This window comes from Rana temporaria, chromosome 13 (genome assembly GCF_905171775.1).
Source record: "Rana temporaria chromosome 13, aRanTem1.1, whole genome shotgun sequence".
Classification (NCBI taxonomy): domain Eukaryota; kingdom Metazoa; phylum Chordata; class Amphibia; order Anura; family Ranidae; genus Rana; species Rana temporaria.
Window position 1 is genome coordinate 3,642,353 of NC_053501.1, and position 16,286 is coordinate 3,658,638.

The 16,286-nt window shown below is 48.3% G+C and overlaps 1 protein-coding gene across 1 annotated transcript in view; it reads right to left on the bottom strand.

The window, feature by feature from the left end:
• Nucleotides 1-922: 922 nt before the first annotated feature.
• The window catches only part of MOK (MOK protein kinase), a 31,860-nt gene continuing 16,496 nt past the window's right edge, over nucleotides 923-16,286 (bottom strand). The window contains exons 7-9 of the mRNA XM_040333040.1: nucleotides 13,063-13,241; nucleotides 8,016-8,117; nucleotides 923-1,130 (exon numbers count right to left, since the gene is read on the bottom strand). Coding sequence (XP_040188974.1) covers nucleotides 938-1,130; nucleotides 8,016-8,117; nucleotides 13,063-13,241 — 474 coding nt within the window. The 3' untranslated portion in view covers nucleotides 923-937. The remainder of the gene's footprint in view (nucleotides 1,131-8,015; nucleotides 8,118-13,062; nucleotides 13,242-16,286) is intronic.

Sequence of the window (16,286 nt, forward strand, 5' to 3'; positions counted from 1 at the left end):
GGGGGAGGAGTGTACACAGGGAGAGGGGGAGGAGTGTACAGAGGGGGGGGAGGAGTGTACAGAGGGGGGGAGGAGTGTACACAGGGAAGGGGGGAGGAGTGTAACAGGGGGGGGGGGGAAGTGTACAGCTTGTATAACAAATAACTCAACACACAGCCATTAATGTCTAAACCACTGGCAACAAAAGTGAGTACACCCCTAAGTGAAAAATTTCCAAATTGGACCCAATTAGCCATTTTCCCTCCCTGGTGTCATGTGACTCGTTAGTGTTATAAGGTTTCAGGTGTGATACATTTGGTGTTATCGCTCTCACTCTCTCATACTAATCACTGGAAGTTCAACATTACATGGCACCTCATGGCAAAGAACTCTCTGAGGATCTGAAAAAAAGAATGGCTCTACATCAGGGGTGGGCAACCTGGGGCCCTCCAGCTGTTGCAGAACTGCAAGTCCCATCATGCCTCTAGGAGGAATTGTAACTGCCAGCCCTTGCAATGCTTTCTGGGAAATGAAGTTCCACAACAGCTTGAGGGCCCCAGGTTGCCTCCCCTGCTCTACATAAAGATGGCCGAGGATATAAGAAGATCGCCAAGACCCTGAAACTGATCTGCAGCACGGTGGCCAAGACCATCCAGCGGTATAACAGGACGGGTTCCCCTCCCCCCCGCCTCGCCATGGCCCACCAAAGAAGTTGGGGTCACGTGATCAGCGTCATATCCAAAGGTTGTTTTTGGGAAATAGAAGTATGAGTGCTGCAGAGGTTGGAGGGGTCAGCCTGTCAGTGCTCAGACCATACGCTGCACACTGCATCAAATTGGTCTGCATGGCTGTCATCCCAGAAGGAAGGATAACATGTTTATTATTTAAATAAAAAAAACCTTTACAATCACTTTTAAATTGTGTCTATAGCAAAAGCTTTTGTTTGCATGGTTGGATCCTACATGATCATAATATACCTGGATTCTGCAAAGTAGAAGTGCCGGAGTGCCTGTCCTGCGGTGACCCTCTCCTCCGGGTCGTACTCCAGCATGGTGCACATGAGCGCGATGCTCTCATTGGATAAACCCGGCAACAGCCGGCTGATCCCTTTCCCCTTCTTGGATGGGAAATCAAAGTTCATTGCTCTTGATCTGTAAGAAGGGCCAAAATAAGCAGGTCATTGACAGGCATGGTGCGTCCTACAAAACACCTCCCTCTACAAAAACGCCTCCCTCTACAAAGACACCTCCCTCTACAAAGACACCCCCCTCTACAAAGACTCCCCCCTCTACAAAGACTCCCCCCTCTACAAAGACTCCCCCCTCTACAAAGACACCTCCCTCTACAAAGACACCTCCCTCTACAAAACGCCCCCCTCTACAAAGACTCCCCCCTCTACAAAGACGCCTCCCTCTACAAAGACTCCCCCCTCTACAAAGACTCCCCCCTCTACAAAGACTCCCCCCTCTACAAAACACCTCCCTCTACAAAGACACCCCCCTCTACAAAGACACCCCCCTCTACAAAGACGCCTCCCTCTACAAAGACGCCTCCCTCTACAAAGACTCCCCCCTCTACAAAGACTCCCCCCTCTACAAAACACCTCCCTCTACAAAACACCTCCCTCTACAAAGACACCCCCCTCTACAAAGACACCTCCCTCTACAAAGACTCCCCCCTCTACAAAGACTCCCCCCTCTACAAAGACACCCCCCTCTACAAAGACACCCCCCTCTACAAAGACGCCTCCCTCTACAAAGACGCCTCCCTCTACAAAGACGCCCCCCTCTACAAAGACTCCCCCCTCTACAAAAACTCCCCCCTCTACAAAAACTCCCCCCTCTACAAAAACTCCCCCCTCTACAAAGACACCTCCCTCTACAAGGACACCTCCTCTACAAAGAAACCTCCCTCTACAAAGACACCCCCCTCTACAAAGACACCCCCCTCTACAAAGACTCCCCCCTCTACAAAGACTCCCCCCTCTACAAAGACGCCTCCCTCTACAAAGACTCCCCCCTCTACAAAGACGCCTCCCTCTACAAAGACGCCTCCCTCTACAAAGACTCCCCCCTCTACAAAGACTCCCCCCCTCTACAAAACACCTCCCTCTACAAAACACCTCCCTCTACAAAGACACCCCCCTCTACAAAGACACCCCCCTCTACAAAGACACCTCCCTCTACAAAGACACCTCCCTCTACAAAGACTCCTCCCTCTACAAAGACGCCTCCCTCTACAAAGACGCCTCCCTCTACAAAGACTCCCCCCTCTACAAAGACTCCCCCCTCTACAAAACACCTCCCTCTACAAAGACACCCCCCCTCTACAAAGACACCCCCCTCTACAAAGACACCCCCCTCTACAAAGACTCCCCCCTCTACAAAGACTCCCCCCTCTACAAAGACACCTCCCTCTACAAAGACTCCCCCCTCTACAAAGACTCCCCCCTCTACAAAGACTCCCCCCTCTACAAAACACCTCCCTCTACAAAACACCTCCCTCTACAAAGACACCCCCCTCTACAAAGACTGCCCCCTCTACAAAGACTCCCCCCTCTACAAAGACACCTCCCTCTACAAAGACACCTCCCTCTACAAAGACACCTCCCTCTACAAAGACACCTCCCTCTACAAAGACTCCCCCCCTCTACAAAGACACCTCCCTCTACAAAGACTCCCCCCTCTACAAAGACTCCCCCCTCTACAAAGACTCCCCCCCCTCTACAAAACACCTCCCTCTACAAAGACACCCCCCCTCTACAAAGACACCTCCCTCTACAAAGACACCTCCCTCTACAAAGACACCTCCCTCTACAAAGACTCCCCCCTCTACAAAGACTCCCCCCTCTACAAAGACTCCCCCCTCTACAAAGACACCTCCCTCTACAAAGACACCCCCTCTACAAAGACACCTCCCTCTACAAAGACTCCCCCCTCTACAAAGACACCTCCCTCTACAAAGACTCCCCCCTCTACAAAGACTCCCCCCTCTACAAAGACTCCCCCCTCTACAAAACACCTCCCTCTACAAAGACACCCCCCTCTACAAAGACACCTCCCTCTACAAAGACACCTCCCTCTACAAAGACACCTCCCTCTACAAAGACACCTCCCTCTACAAAGACACCTCCCTCTACAAAGAAACCTCCCTCTACAAAGAAACCTCCCTCTACAAAGACGCCTCCCTCTACAAAGACGCCTCCCTCTACAAAGACGCCCCCCTCTACAAAGACGCCCCCCTCTACAAAGACGCCTCCCTCTACAAAGACACCCCCCTCTACAAAGACACCCCCCTCTACAAAGACACCTCCCTCTACAAAGACTCCCCCCTCTAAAAAAACTCCCCCCTCTACAAAAACTCCCCCCTCTACAAAGACACCTCCCTCTACAAAGACACCTCCCTCTACAAAGACACCTCCCTCTACAAAGACACCCCCCTCTACAAAGACTCCCCCCTCTACAAAGACACCTCCCTCTACAAAGACTGCCCCCTCTACAAAGACTCCCCCCTCTACAAAGACACCTCCCTCTACAAAGACACCCCCTCTACAAAGACACCTCCCTCTACAAAGACTCCCCCCTCTACAAAGACACCTCCCTCTACAAAGACTCCCCCCTCTACAAAGACTCCCCCCTCTACAAAGACTCCCCCCTCTACAAAACACCTCCCTCTACAAAGACACCCCCCTCTACAAAGACACCTCCCTCTACAAAGACACCTCCCTCTACAAAGACACCTCCCTCTACAAAGACACCCCCCTCTACAAAGACACCTCCCTCTACAAAGACACCCCCCTCTACAAAGACACCCCCCTCTACAAAGACTCCCCCCTCTACAAAGACTCCCCCCTCTACAAAGACGCCTCCCTCTACAAAGACGCCCCCCTCTACAAAGACTCCCCCCTCTACAAAGACTCCCCCCTTTACAAAACACCTCCCTCTACAAAGACACCCCCCCCTCTACAAAGACTCCCCCCTCTACAAAGACTCCCCCCTCTACAAAGACTCCCCCCTCTACAAAGACGCCCCCCTCTACAAAGACGCCTCCCTCTACAAAGACGCCTCCCTCTACAAAGACGCCCCCCTCTACAAAGACGCCTCCCTCTACAAAGACGCCTCCCTCTACAAAGACACCGCCCTCTACAAAGACACCGCCCTCTACAAAGACACCCCCCTCTACAAAGACACCTCCCTCTACAAAGACTCCCCCCTCTAAAAAAACTCCCCCCTCTACAAAAACTCCCCCCTCTACAAAGACACCTCCCTCTACAAAGACACCTCCCTCTACAAAGACACCTCGCTCTACAAAGACACCCCCTCTACAAAGAAACCTCCCTCTACAAAGACACCCCCCCTCTACAAAGACACCCCCCTCTACAAAGACACCCCCCTCTACAAAGACACCTCCCTCTACAAAGACACCCCCCTCTACAAAGACACCCCCCTCTACAAAGACACCCCCCTCTACAAAGACACCCCCCTCTACAAAGACTCCCCCCTCTACAAAGACACCTCCCTCTACAAAGACTGCCCCCTCTACAAAGACCCCCCCTCTACAAAGACACCTCCCTCTACAAAGACACCCCCTCTACAAAGACACCTCCCTCTACAAAGACTCCCCCCCCTCTACAAAGACACCTCCCTCTACAAAGACTCCCCCCTCTACAAAGACTCCCCCCTCTACAAGACACCCCCCTCTACAAAGACACCCCCCTCTACAAAGACACCTCCCTCTACAAAGACACCTCCCTCTACAAAGACACCTCCCTCTACAAAGACTCCCCCCTCTACAAAGACTCCCCCCTCTACAAAGACTCCCCCCTCTACAAAGACACCTCCCTCTACAAAGACACCCCCTCTACAAAGACACCTCCCTCTACAAAGACACCTCCCTCTACAAAGACTCCCCCCTCTACAAAGACTCCCCCCTCTACAAAGACTCCCCCCTCTACAAAACACCTCCCTCTACAAAGACACCCCCCTCTACAAAGACACCTCCCTCTACAAAGACACCTCCCTCTACAAAGACACCTCCCTCTACAAAGACACCTCCCTCGACAAAGACACCTCCCTCTACAAAGACACCTCCCTCTACAAAGAAACCTCCCTCTACAAAGAAACCTCCCTCTACAAAGACTCCCCCCTCTACAAAGACACCTCCCTCTACAAAGACGCCTCCCTCTACAAAGACGCCTCCCTCTACAAAGACGCCCCCCTCTACAAAGACGCCCCCCTCTACAAAGACGCCTCCCTCTACAAAGACACCCCCCTCTACAAAGACACCCCCCTCTACAAAGACTCCCCCTCTACAAAGACACCTCCCTCTACAAAGACACCTCCCTCTACAAAGACACCTCCCTCTACAAAAGACACCCCCCTCTACAAAGACACCCCCCTCTACAAAGACACCACCCTCTACAAAGACACCTCCCTCTACAAAGACACCTCCCTCTACAAAGACACCTCCCTCTACAAAGACACCCCCCTCTACAAAGACACCCCCTCTACAAAGAAACCTCCCTCTACAAAGACACCCCCCTCTACAAAGACACCCCCCTCTACAAAGACACCTCCCTCTACAAAGACACCCCCCTCTACAAAGACACCCCCCTCTACAAAGACACCCCCCTCTACAAAGACACCCCCCTCTACAAAGACACCCCCCTCTACAAAGACTCCCCCCTCTACAAAGACTCCCCCCTCTACAAAGACTCCCCCCTCTACAAAGACGCCTCCCTCTACAAAGACGCCCCCCTCTACAAAGACTCCCCCCCTCTACAAAGACTCCCCCCTTTACAAAACACCTCCCTCTACAAAGACACCTCCCTCTACAAAGACACCTCCCTCTACAAAGACACCTCCCTCTACAAAGACACCTCCCTCTACAAAGACACCTCCCTCTACAAAGACACCTCCCTCTACAAAGACACCTCCCTCTACAAAGACACCTCCCTCTACAAAGACACCCCCCTCTACAAAGACACCTCCCTCTACAAAACTCCTCCCTCTACAAAACTCCTCCCTCTACAAAGACACCTCCCTCTACAAAACTCCTCCCTCTACAAAGACACCTCCCTCTACAAAACACCTCCCTCTACAAAACACCTCCCTCTACAAAACACCTCCCTCTACAAAACACCTCCCTCTACAAAACACCTCCCTCTACAAAACACCTCCCTCTACAAAACACCTCCCTCTACAAAACTCCTCCTTCTACAAAACTCCTCCTTCTACAAAACACCTCCTTCTACAAAACACCTCCCTCTACAAAGACACCCCCCTCTACAAAGACACCTCCCTCTACAAAACACCTCCCTCTACTTGTCTTCCACAAAATGTAAAGGGAAAAACTGGCAGCCAAATTGGGATAAAACCTCCTTTATATTTGTTACTTTGTTATTATCGCCCCATTCACAGCATCATTATAAATAAAAAAAAAAAGGACTGTCACTGATTTCGAGGGACTGTCCCTGATTTCTTTGACTGTCCCTGATTTCGAGAAATGTCCCTGATTTCGAGGGACTGTCCCTGATTTCGAGAAATGTCCCTGATTTCGAGGACTGTCCCTGATTTCGAGAAATGTCCCTGATTTCGAGAAATGTCCCTGATTTCGAGAAATGTCCCTGATTTCGAGAAATGTCCCTCTGTCCCTCATTCCTCCTCATTTGTCCCTCAGTCTGATCTATAGAGTTGCATACAACATTATTTTTATCTTTCAGAAAGCATTTCCCGGCACTAAACCTTTCATCCAATTTCTAAATTGCTACATTTGTAAATTCCAAAACCAATATAAAGGAATAGTAGTGGTAAAAAAACAAAAACAAAGCAAAAGTTCCACCCAATATTTTAAAACGCCCGTCCCCGGAGCTCGCGCTCAGAAGCGAACACGCATGCAAGTCCCGCCCACATATGTAAACGCCGTTCAAACCCCACATGTGAGGTATCGTCGCATGCGTTAGAGCGTGTGCAACAATTCTAGCACTAGCCCTTCTCTGTAACTCGAAAATAGTAACCTGTAAAAAAAAATTAAAGCGTCGCCTATGGAGATTTTTAAGTACCGAAGTTTGGTGCCATTCCATGAGTGTGCGCAATTTTGAAGCGTGACATGTTCGGTATCTATTTACTCGGCGTAACATCATCTTTCACATTATACAAAAAAATTGGGCTAACTTTACTGTTTTTGTTATTTTTTAATTCATGAAACCGTTCCCCCCCCCCCCCCCAAAAAAAAAGGCGTTTGAAAAATTATTGCGCAAATACCGTGCGAGAAAAGTTGCAATGACCGCCATTGTATTCCCTAGGGCAAGGATGGCGAACCTTGGCACCCCAGATGTTTTGGAACTACATTTCCTATGATGCTCATGCACTCTGCAGTGTAGTGGAGCATCCGGGGAAATGTAGTTCCAAAACATCTGGGGTGCCAAGGTTCTCCGTCACTGCCCTAGGGTAGGGGTCTTCAAACTACGGCCCTCCAGTTGTTCAGGAACTACAATTCCCATCATGCCTAGTCATGTCTGTGAGTGTCAGAGTTTTACAATGCCTCATGGGAGGTGTAGTTCCGCAACAGCTGGAGGGCCGTAGTTTGAGGATCCCTGCCCTAGGGTGTCTGCTAAAAAAAAAAATATATAATGTTTTGGGGGTTCTGATTAATTTTCTACCAAAATAAATTTAGATTTTTACATGAAGGAGAGAAGTGTCCGGTGGGCAAGTGGTTAAATAGTCAGATTTTTGCTTTGTTGTAACTTTATATCACATTTTTCACTCGCTGTGCCCCTCCTACTCCCTCAATAGTTCTCATTCTTTGTTCTTTTTATGATCCTTTACTGTGTCTCTCTAGACACCCCTTACAAATGTTACTGGTTGCCATGGGTGATGTGTACACAAAACAGCCCCCTCACCCCCCCCCCCTGGACAAAATAAAATCCGGCCACAGAAAGCATTGATTGTCTTTCTTTTCTATCCTGGGACGAGGAGGCGGAGGACCCCTTTAACCTTTACTTTACAATAACAAACAAAAAGAAGAAAATGGCTTACTGTTTAAACTTCCTGAGCACAGCTGATGTCGGCGTGCCGAGCACATCGTGGATTTTGGCGATCTGGTCGAGTTCGTTTGAGCCAGGAAAGAGCGGATGGAGACTGAAATGAAGAGGAGAATGAGACATTTATGGTTTTCTTGTACGAGGCGACGCACACTCCCCCCACCGCCCGACTTCCACACGTCTCTGCTGAATTTATAGCGCCACAGTCCGATGGGAATGCCGATCCCCGGAGCTGGCGGAGTCCTCGTCTACACAGGCCAGCTCTGCAAACTTTACAATGGCGCAGGGGGTCCTCTACACAAGACTGTAACCCCAGGAGGTCGGCAACCATTTCCACATTGACCGCTTCCCGACCAGCGCACAACGATATGCATCGGCAGGACAGTAAAACCTTGGTTTGAGAGTAACTTTGTTTGAGAGCGTTTTGCAAGACAAGCCAAATGTTTTAATAAATTTTGCCTTGATATACAAGCGATGTCTTGATATAAGAGCAGCGTCATTTCACAGTATATAAAAAAAAATAAAAAATAAATAAATAAAAAAAGAGTGTAGCAATATGGTTACATTTAACCACTTCAGCCTCGGACCATATTGCTGGTCAATGACCGGGCCCCTTTTTGCGATTCGGCACTGCGTCGCTTTAACTGACAATTGCACAGTCGTGCGACGTGGCTCCCAAACAAAATTGGCGTCCTTTTTTTCCCACAGATCTATAATCAGCTCCAATGCATGCATTCAGACCTCCGATCTATGTTCAACTCCAATGCATGCATTCAGACCTCAGATCTATGTTCAGCTCCAATGCATGCATTCAGATCTACGATCAGCTCCAATGCATGCATTCAGACCTCAGATCTATGATCAGCTCCAATGCATGCATTCAGACCTCAGATCTATGTTCAACTCCAATGCATGCATTCAGACCTCAGATCTATGTTCAGCTCCAATGCATGCATTCAGATCTACGATCAGCTCCAATGCATGCATTCAGACCTCAGATCTATGATCAGCTCCAATGCATGCATTCAGACCTCAGATCTACGATCAGCTCCAATGGATGCATTCAGACCCCAGATCTATTATCAGCTCCAATGCATGCATTCAGACCTCAGATCAGCTTCAATGCATGCACTTCAAACCCCAGACCTCAGATCTATGAGCAGCTCCAATGCATGAATTCAGACCTCAGATCTATGATCAGATCCAATGCATGCATTCAGACCTCCGATCTATGTTCAGCTCCAATGGATGCATTCAGACCTTAGATCTATAATCAGCTCCAATGCATGCATTCAGACCTCAGATCTACGATCAGCTCCAATGGATGCATTCAGACCTCAGATCAGCTTCAATGCATGCACTTCAAACCCCAGAACTCAGATCTATGTTCAGCTCCAATGCATGCATTCAGACCTCAGATCTATGTTCAGCTCCAATGCATGCATTCAGACCTCAGATCTATGATCAGCTCCAATGCATGCATTCAGACCTCAGATCTATGTTCAGCTCCAATGCATGCATTCAGACCTCAGATCTATGATCAGCTCCAATGCATGCATTCAGACCTCCGATCTATGATCAGCTCCAATGCATGCATTCAGACCCCAGATCTATGTTCAGCTCCAATGCATAGCTCCAATGGATGCATTCAGACCTCAGATCTATGTTCAGCTCCAATGCATGCATTCAGACCTCAGATCTATATTCAGCTCCAATGCATGCATTCAGACCTCAGATCTATATTCAGCTCCAATGCATGCATTCAGACCTCAGATCTATATTCAGCTCCAATGCATGCATTCAGACCTCAGATCTATATTCAGCTCCAATGCATGCATTCAGATCTACGATCAGCTCCAATGCATGCATTCAGACCTCAGATCTATGTTCAGCTCCAATGCATGCATTCAGACCTCAGATCTATGATCAGCTCCAATGCATGCATTCAGACCTCAGATCTATGATCAGCTCCAATGCATGCATTCAGACCTCAGATCTATGATCAGCTCCAATGCATGCATTCAGACCTCAGATCTATATTCAGCTCCAATGCATGCATTCAGACCTCAGATCTATATTCAGCTCCAATGCATGCATTCAGACCTCAGATCTATATTCAGCTCCAATGCATGCATTCAGACCTCAGATCTATATTCAGCTCCAATGCATGCATTCAGACCTCAGATCTATATTCAGCTCCAATGCATGCATTCAGATCTACGATCAGCTCCAATGCATGCATTCAGACCTCAGATCTATGTTCAGCTCCAATGCATGCATTCAGACCTCAGATCTATGTTCAGCTCCAATGCATGCATTCAGACCTCAGATCTATGATCAGCTCCAATGCATGCACTTCAAACCTCACATCAGCCACCAATGTATGCAGGCAGACTCGATGGACATCACTTTTCTATGTTTATATGAGTGTAAAGGCAGGCGTCCCAATACTTTTGGTAATATAGTGTATATGCTGTATATGCAAGTCCCTGCCCTCATGGAGCTTACAGTATAAAGGTCCCCAAATCATAGTCATGCATACACATACTAGGGACAATTTAGGCAGGAGCCAATTGACCTACCGACATGTCTTTTGGAGTGTAGGAGGAAACCGGAGCACCCAGAGGAAACCCACACAGACACGGGGAGAACATGCAAACTCAATGCAGTGCCGTGGTTTCGGATGTAAACCAGTGACCCTAGTGCTATTAGGCAAAAGTGCTAACCACTTAGCCACTGCGCTGCTATGCACCCAACCAGTGCCGGGACAACAGGACAAGATCATCCAGCGCCCAGACCAAAGAGGTCAAACTGTGCCCCCCCACACGCACATTAATGATGTGCAAGCTTAGGGGATCCAACATTCAGCTTGTCAAAATTGCTGTGCAGCTCAGTTTTAAAATTGAGCACATGCTTGTGTTGATGGCTCTTTCCCTCACTTACGGCTCTCTCCTGGACACTTCTGCTCTCGGTGGTGGTGCTGGCTGTGCTCTCTCTCCCACTCATCCTTCCTGCTAGTGCAGCTCCTGTGTGTCTCTGAACACCGCCACCTGCTTGTTAATATGAGTACTGCAGTGACAGGAAGGAGAAGGGGGAGTGAGAACACGTTGGGCTGACAGGAGTAGTGATGTCGTTGTCATTACTCTGATCAGCATTGTTACTGGAGTGCCTTCCTTCTGTTAACTATTGAGCCCAGTGCAGCCCCTCCCCCCCGCCCACCCCTTGTCCCAGCAATTAACCCAACTTTTACCCGGGACAGACCGCAAACTCTCTGGCCACATGTAAATAGTAAGGAGTATCCTTGGCTTGAAAATACTGCAGCTGCATTTACAACAATATACATTTATATTTTGTCCTCTAAGCTCGGAAGTATTATTTGTGACCCATTTCTCAGGATGTCACTGTATATTGCAGAAAGAATAAACCAAATGTAGGCACAGGGAATATAAAATCTATTTTCTGCCTCTGGGCCACAAGCTCTGATAGAACAGTGCCCTCAAGTGGCCAAAAGTTAAAGTGGTTCTAAAGGCATAGGTTTTTTTACCTAATGCATTCTCTTCATTAGCCACTTAAGCCCCGGACCTATATGCTGCTAAATGCCCAAAGGCGTTTTTACAATTCGGCACTGCGTCGCTTTAACAGACAATTGTGCGGTCGTGCGACGTGGCTCCCAAACAAAATTGGCGTCCTTTTTTCCCCACAAATAGAGCTTTCTTTTGGTGGTATTTGATCACCTCTGCGGTTTTTATTTTTTGCGCTATAAACAAAAATAGAGCGACAATTTTTTTAAAAATTCAATATTTTTTTACTTTTTGCTATAATAAATATCCCCCAAAAACATATAAAAAAAAGTTTTTTTTCCTCAGTTTAGGCCGATACGTATTCTTCTACATATTTTTGGTAAAAAAAAAAAAAAAAATCGCAATAAGCGTTTATCGATTGGTTTGCGCAAACTTTATAGCGTTTACAAAATAGGGGATATTTTTATTGCATTTTTATAATTATTTTTTACCACTAATGGCGGCGATCAGCGATTTTTTTCGTGACTACGGCATTATGGCGGACACTTTGGACAATTTTGACACATTTTTGGGACCATTGTCATTTTCACAGCAAAAGATACATTTAAATTGCATTGTTTATTGTGAAAATGACAGTTGCAGTTTGGGAGTTAAACACAGGGGGCGCTGTAGGAGTTAGGCTTCACCTAGTGTGTGTTTACAACTGTAGGGGGGTGTGGCTGTAGGTCTGATGTCATCGATTGTGTCCCCTTATATAAGGGATCACTCGATCGATGCAGCGCCACAGTGAAGCACGGGGAAGCCGCGATTACATACGGCTCTCCCCGTTCTTCAGCTCCGGGGAGCGATCGTGAGGGGGCGGCTAGAAATGAATAGCCGCGCCCTCGTCCCGGATCGCTCCCCGAGGGAATCTGCCCGCCGCACGCAGCGGGGGGGGGGGGGGGGTCCCGATCGGACCCCCGACCCGCGGAAAGGAAAGGACGTATATATACGCCCATCTGCCTGTCCGTGACATTTTGCGGACGTATATAGTCATGCGGCGGGCGTTAAGTGGTTAAAGGGGTTGTAAAGGTAATTTTTTCCCCCTAAATATCTTCCTTTCCCTTAGTGCCGTCACTTACCTCATCCTTCCATTTTGCTTTTAAATGTCCTTATTTCTTCTGAGAAATCCTCACTTCCTGTTCTTCTGTCTGTAACTCCACACAGTAATGCAAGGCTTTCTCCCTGGTGTGGAGTGTCGTGCTCGCCCCCTCCCTTGTACTACAGGAGAGTCAGGATGCTCTCTACGTTTCAGATAGAGAAAGGAGCTGTGTGTTAGTGGGCGTCCTGACTCTCCTGTAGTCCAAGGGAGGGGGGCGAGTTTTTTTTTTTCATAATTTTTTATCATTGTAAAAAAAAAAAAAAAAAAAAAGGTAAAAAACACACAAGGAATGCATTCCTCATGGTCAATGAAATACAACATGCAAGTCTGAAACCCAATTTACTGTGTTCTATCCTAACAACGATAAGGTTTGGTCTTACCTGCAGATCTCGAAGAAGACACAGCCTACGCTCCAGATGTCCATTTTGTAGGTATAATATCCGTCAGTCAAGAGACATTCGGGCGCCCGATACCAGCGCGTTGATATGTATTCTGTGTATGGCTGCTTTGAGAAGACACTGCGGCACGAGCCAAAGTCCGCAAGCTTTAGGACATCTTGCTAGATCAGCACAGAGAGTTTGATAAAGAAGAATAGTTAGCTTGGCAGATGATAAAACTTTTAGCTGCCAACTCTCATCTAGAATAAATGTCACATCTGCCCAGGGGCGCCATCAGTGGGGTACAGGCAGTGCACCTGTATGGGGCCCGGAGGGCAACCCTTTTTTTTGTAAGGCGCCCCCAGAGCCCCGAATGGCAAGCCACCTTTTTTTTTTATTTTTTTATATAAAAAAAAAATTATATATATATATATATATATATATATATATATATATATATATATATTTATTTACTTTTTGTTTTTATTAAAGGGCCCAGAGGTCCCCAGGGCCCCGGATGGTAACCCCCCCCTTTTCTTTTATATATTTTTTTATTTTTTATTTTTATTACAAGCCCAGAGGTCCCCAGGGCCCTGGATGGCTATCCTCCCTTTATATATATATATTTTGTAAGGGGCCCAGAAGTCCCCAGGGCAACTCCCTTTTTTTTTGTCAGCACCCAAAGCTCCCCGCTTCTCAATTCGTGGCACCCCCTCCCCCCCGCACTTCTCAATTCGTGGCACCCCCTCCCTCCCGCACTTCTCAATTCGCAGCAGCCCCTCTGCTTCTCAATTTGAGTCGGCAGCACAACCCCCCCCCCCCCCCGGTTCTCTGCTCCAGGGGGCCCATGCCTGAAGCTGTGTAAGGGGCCCCATAATTCCTGATGGCGGCCCTGCATCTGCCTGTCTGTATCAGAGCCTAAGTGCAGACATCAAAAACAGAAAAATCAGCACAAGGAACATAATTTACAGCCAGAAGGATGTGTCCCTTGTGTTGATTCATCAGCTGTTAGTAAAATAGTAGTAATTCACCCCCCCCTGCGCTGCACCAGAAGGTTACAGAGGTGGGGGGTTAATAAAATGAAAGCCCATGCGTTATCCAAACAGGAAATGACACGGTGCCAAGCGTCATTTTTGAAAAGGGCAACAAGGTGTTTGTTGCCATTGTTGATGTTTTGTATACAAAAGAGACATCTGTGGGTGGCGACGATCTGTGTGCCAGGCTACATTACTTCCGTCTATTGTCTAGCTTTCATTCGGTTGCCATAACAAGTCAGACTTTCCTATGACGCCGCCATTGTGATGCCAACCAAAGACACAATCGGACGCTGCACCTCGTGTCTAATGCGCATGCGCGAGATCCGGAGGTGCATGCTGGGTAACCAGCAGCACCGATTCTCAGAACAAAACACTTGTGGGCTTCACATGCCCACAATTAAGATGGGAGCCTGCTGCAGGCAGAATATAAAGGTTTGTTTTCTCAAAAAATCTGCTATAATACAGCGTCCCGTCATCTATTCAGCATTTGTAACATTAGGTAACGGCTCGGGTGTCTTAAAAAAAAAAAAATTTTGCAGGGATTTCCTCTCCTTCCTCTCGCCTTGTTCCCCCCTTGCCCCTGCCTATTTTCTTACTATCTGGGTAAAACATTAGATCCTATTTGGTACCACGTGTCTTGTACCTCACTCAAAGTTCCCAAAAAAACTTCTTATACCTTTTCATGTGACAACACTGAAGAAATGACACTTTGTATCTACATTGGCCCGGATTCAAGAAGCAATTGCGCCTGTGTAACCATAGTTACGCAGCACAATTGCTTACTTGCCCCGGCGTTACGAATGCTCCTGATTCAGGAACATCGTAACGCCGACTGCAGCCTAAAATCTGCGTGGCATAAGGCTCTTATGCCATGCATATCTTAGGCTGCATTCTTGCGATGGCCGCTAGGGGGCGCTCCCATTGTGGTCAGCGTATAGTATGCAAATTGCATACTAACACCGATTCACAATGTTGCGCGAGCCCTGCGTACGCAATTTACGTTGTTTCCGTACGGCGTATTTAGCGTAAGGCTGCCCCTTCTAATAGCAGGGGCAGCCAATGCTAAAGTATACCCGTCGTTCCCGCGTCGCGACGTTCGAATTTTACGTAATTTGCGCAAGTGATTCGTGATTGGCGCTGGACGCCATTCACGTTCACTTTGAAGCAAATGACGTCCTTGCGACGTCATTTGCCGCAATGCACGTCGGGAAAGTTTCCAGACGGAGCATGCGCTCTACGCTTGGCGCGGGAGCGCGCCTAATTTAAATGATTCCCGCCCCCTACGGGATCATTTACATTAGGCGCCCTTACGCAGGGCAAGTTTACACAGCGCACACGCAATTTACGGAGCTACTGCTCCGTGAATCGCGGGTAGCGCAGGAAATTTGCGGGGGCGCAGGGCAAAAACGCTGCCCTGCGCCTCCGTAACTAAGGGGCAAATCTACCTGAATCCGGGCCAATGTTGTGTAGTGAGTGTACAGCTTGTATAACAGTGTCAATTTTCTGTCCCCTCAAAATAACTCAACACACAGCCATTAATGTCTAAACCGCTGGCAACAAAAGTGAGTACACCCCTTAGTGAAAATGTCACAAATTGGGCCCAAAGTGTCAATATTTTGTGTGGCCGCCATTATTTTCCAGCACTGCCTTAACCCTCCTGGGCATGGAGGTCACCAGAGATTCACAGGTTGCCACCGGGGTCCTCTTCCCCTCCTCCATGACGACATCGCAGAGCTGGTGGATGTTGGAGACCTTGCGCTCCTCCACCTTCCATTTGAGGATCCCCCACAGATGCTCAATAGGGTTTAGGTCTGGAGACATGCTTGGCCAGTCAATCACCTTTACCCTCAGCTTCTTTAGCAAGGCAGTGGTGGTCTTGGAGGTGTGTTTGAGGTCGTTATCATGTTGGAATACCGCCCTGCGGCCCAGTCTCTGAAGGGAGGGGGATCATGCTCTGATTCAGTATGTCACAGTACATGTTGGCATTCATGGCCCCCTCAATGATCTGTAGCCCCCCAGTGCCGGCAGCACTCATGCAGCCCCAGACCATGACACTCCCACCACCATGCCTGACTGTAGACACACTTGTCTTTGTTCGCCTCACCTGGTTGCCCCCACACACGCCTGACACCAAATACCTTTATCTTGGTCTCATTAGACCACAGGACACGGTTCCAGTAATCCATGTCC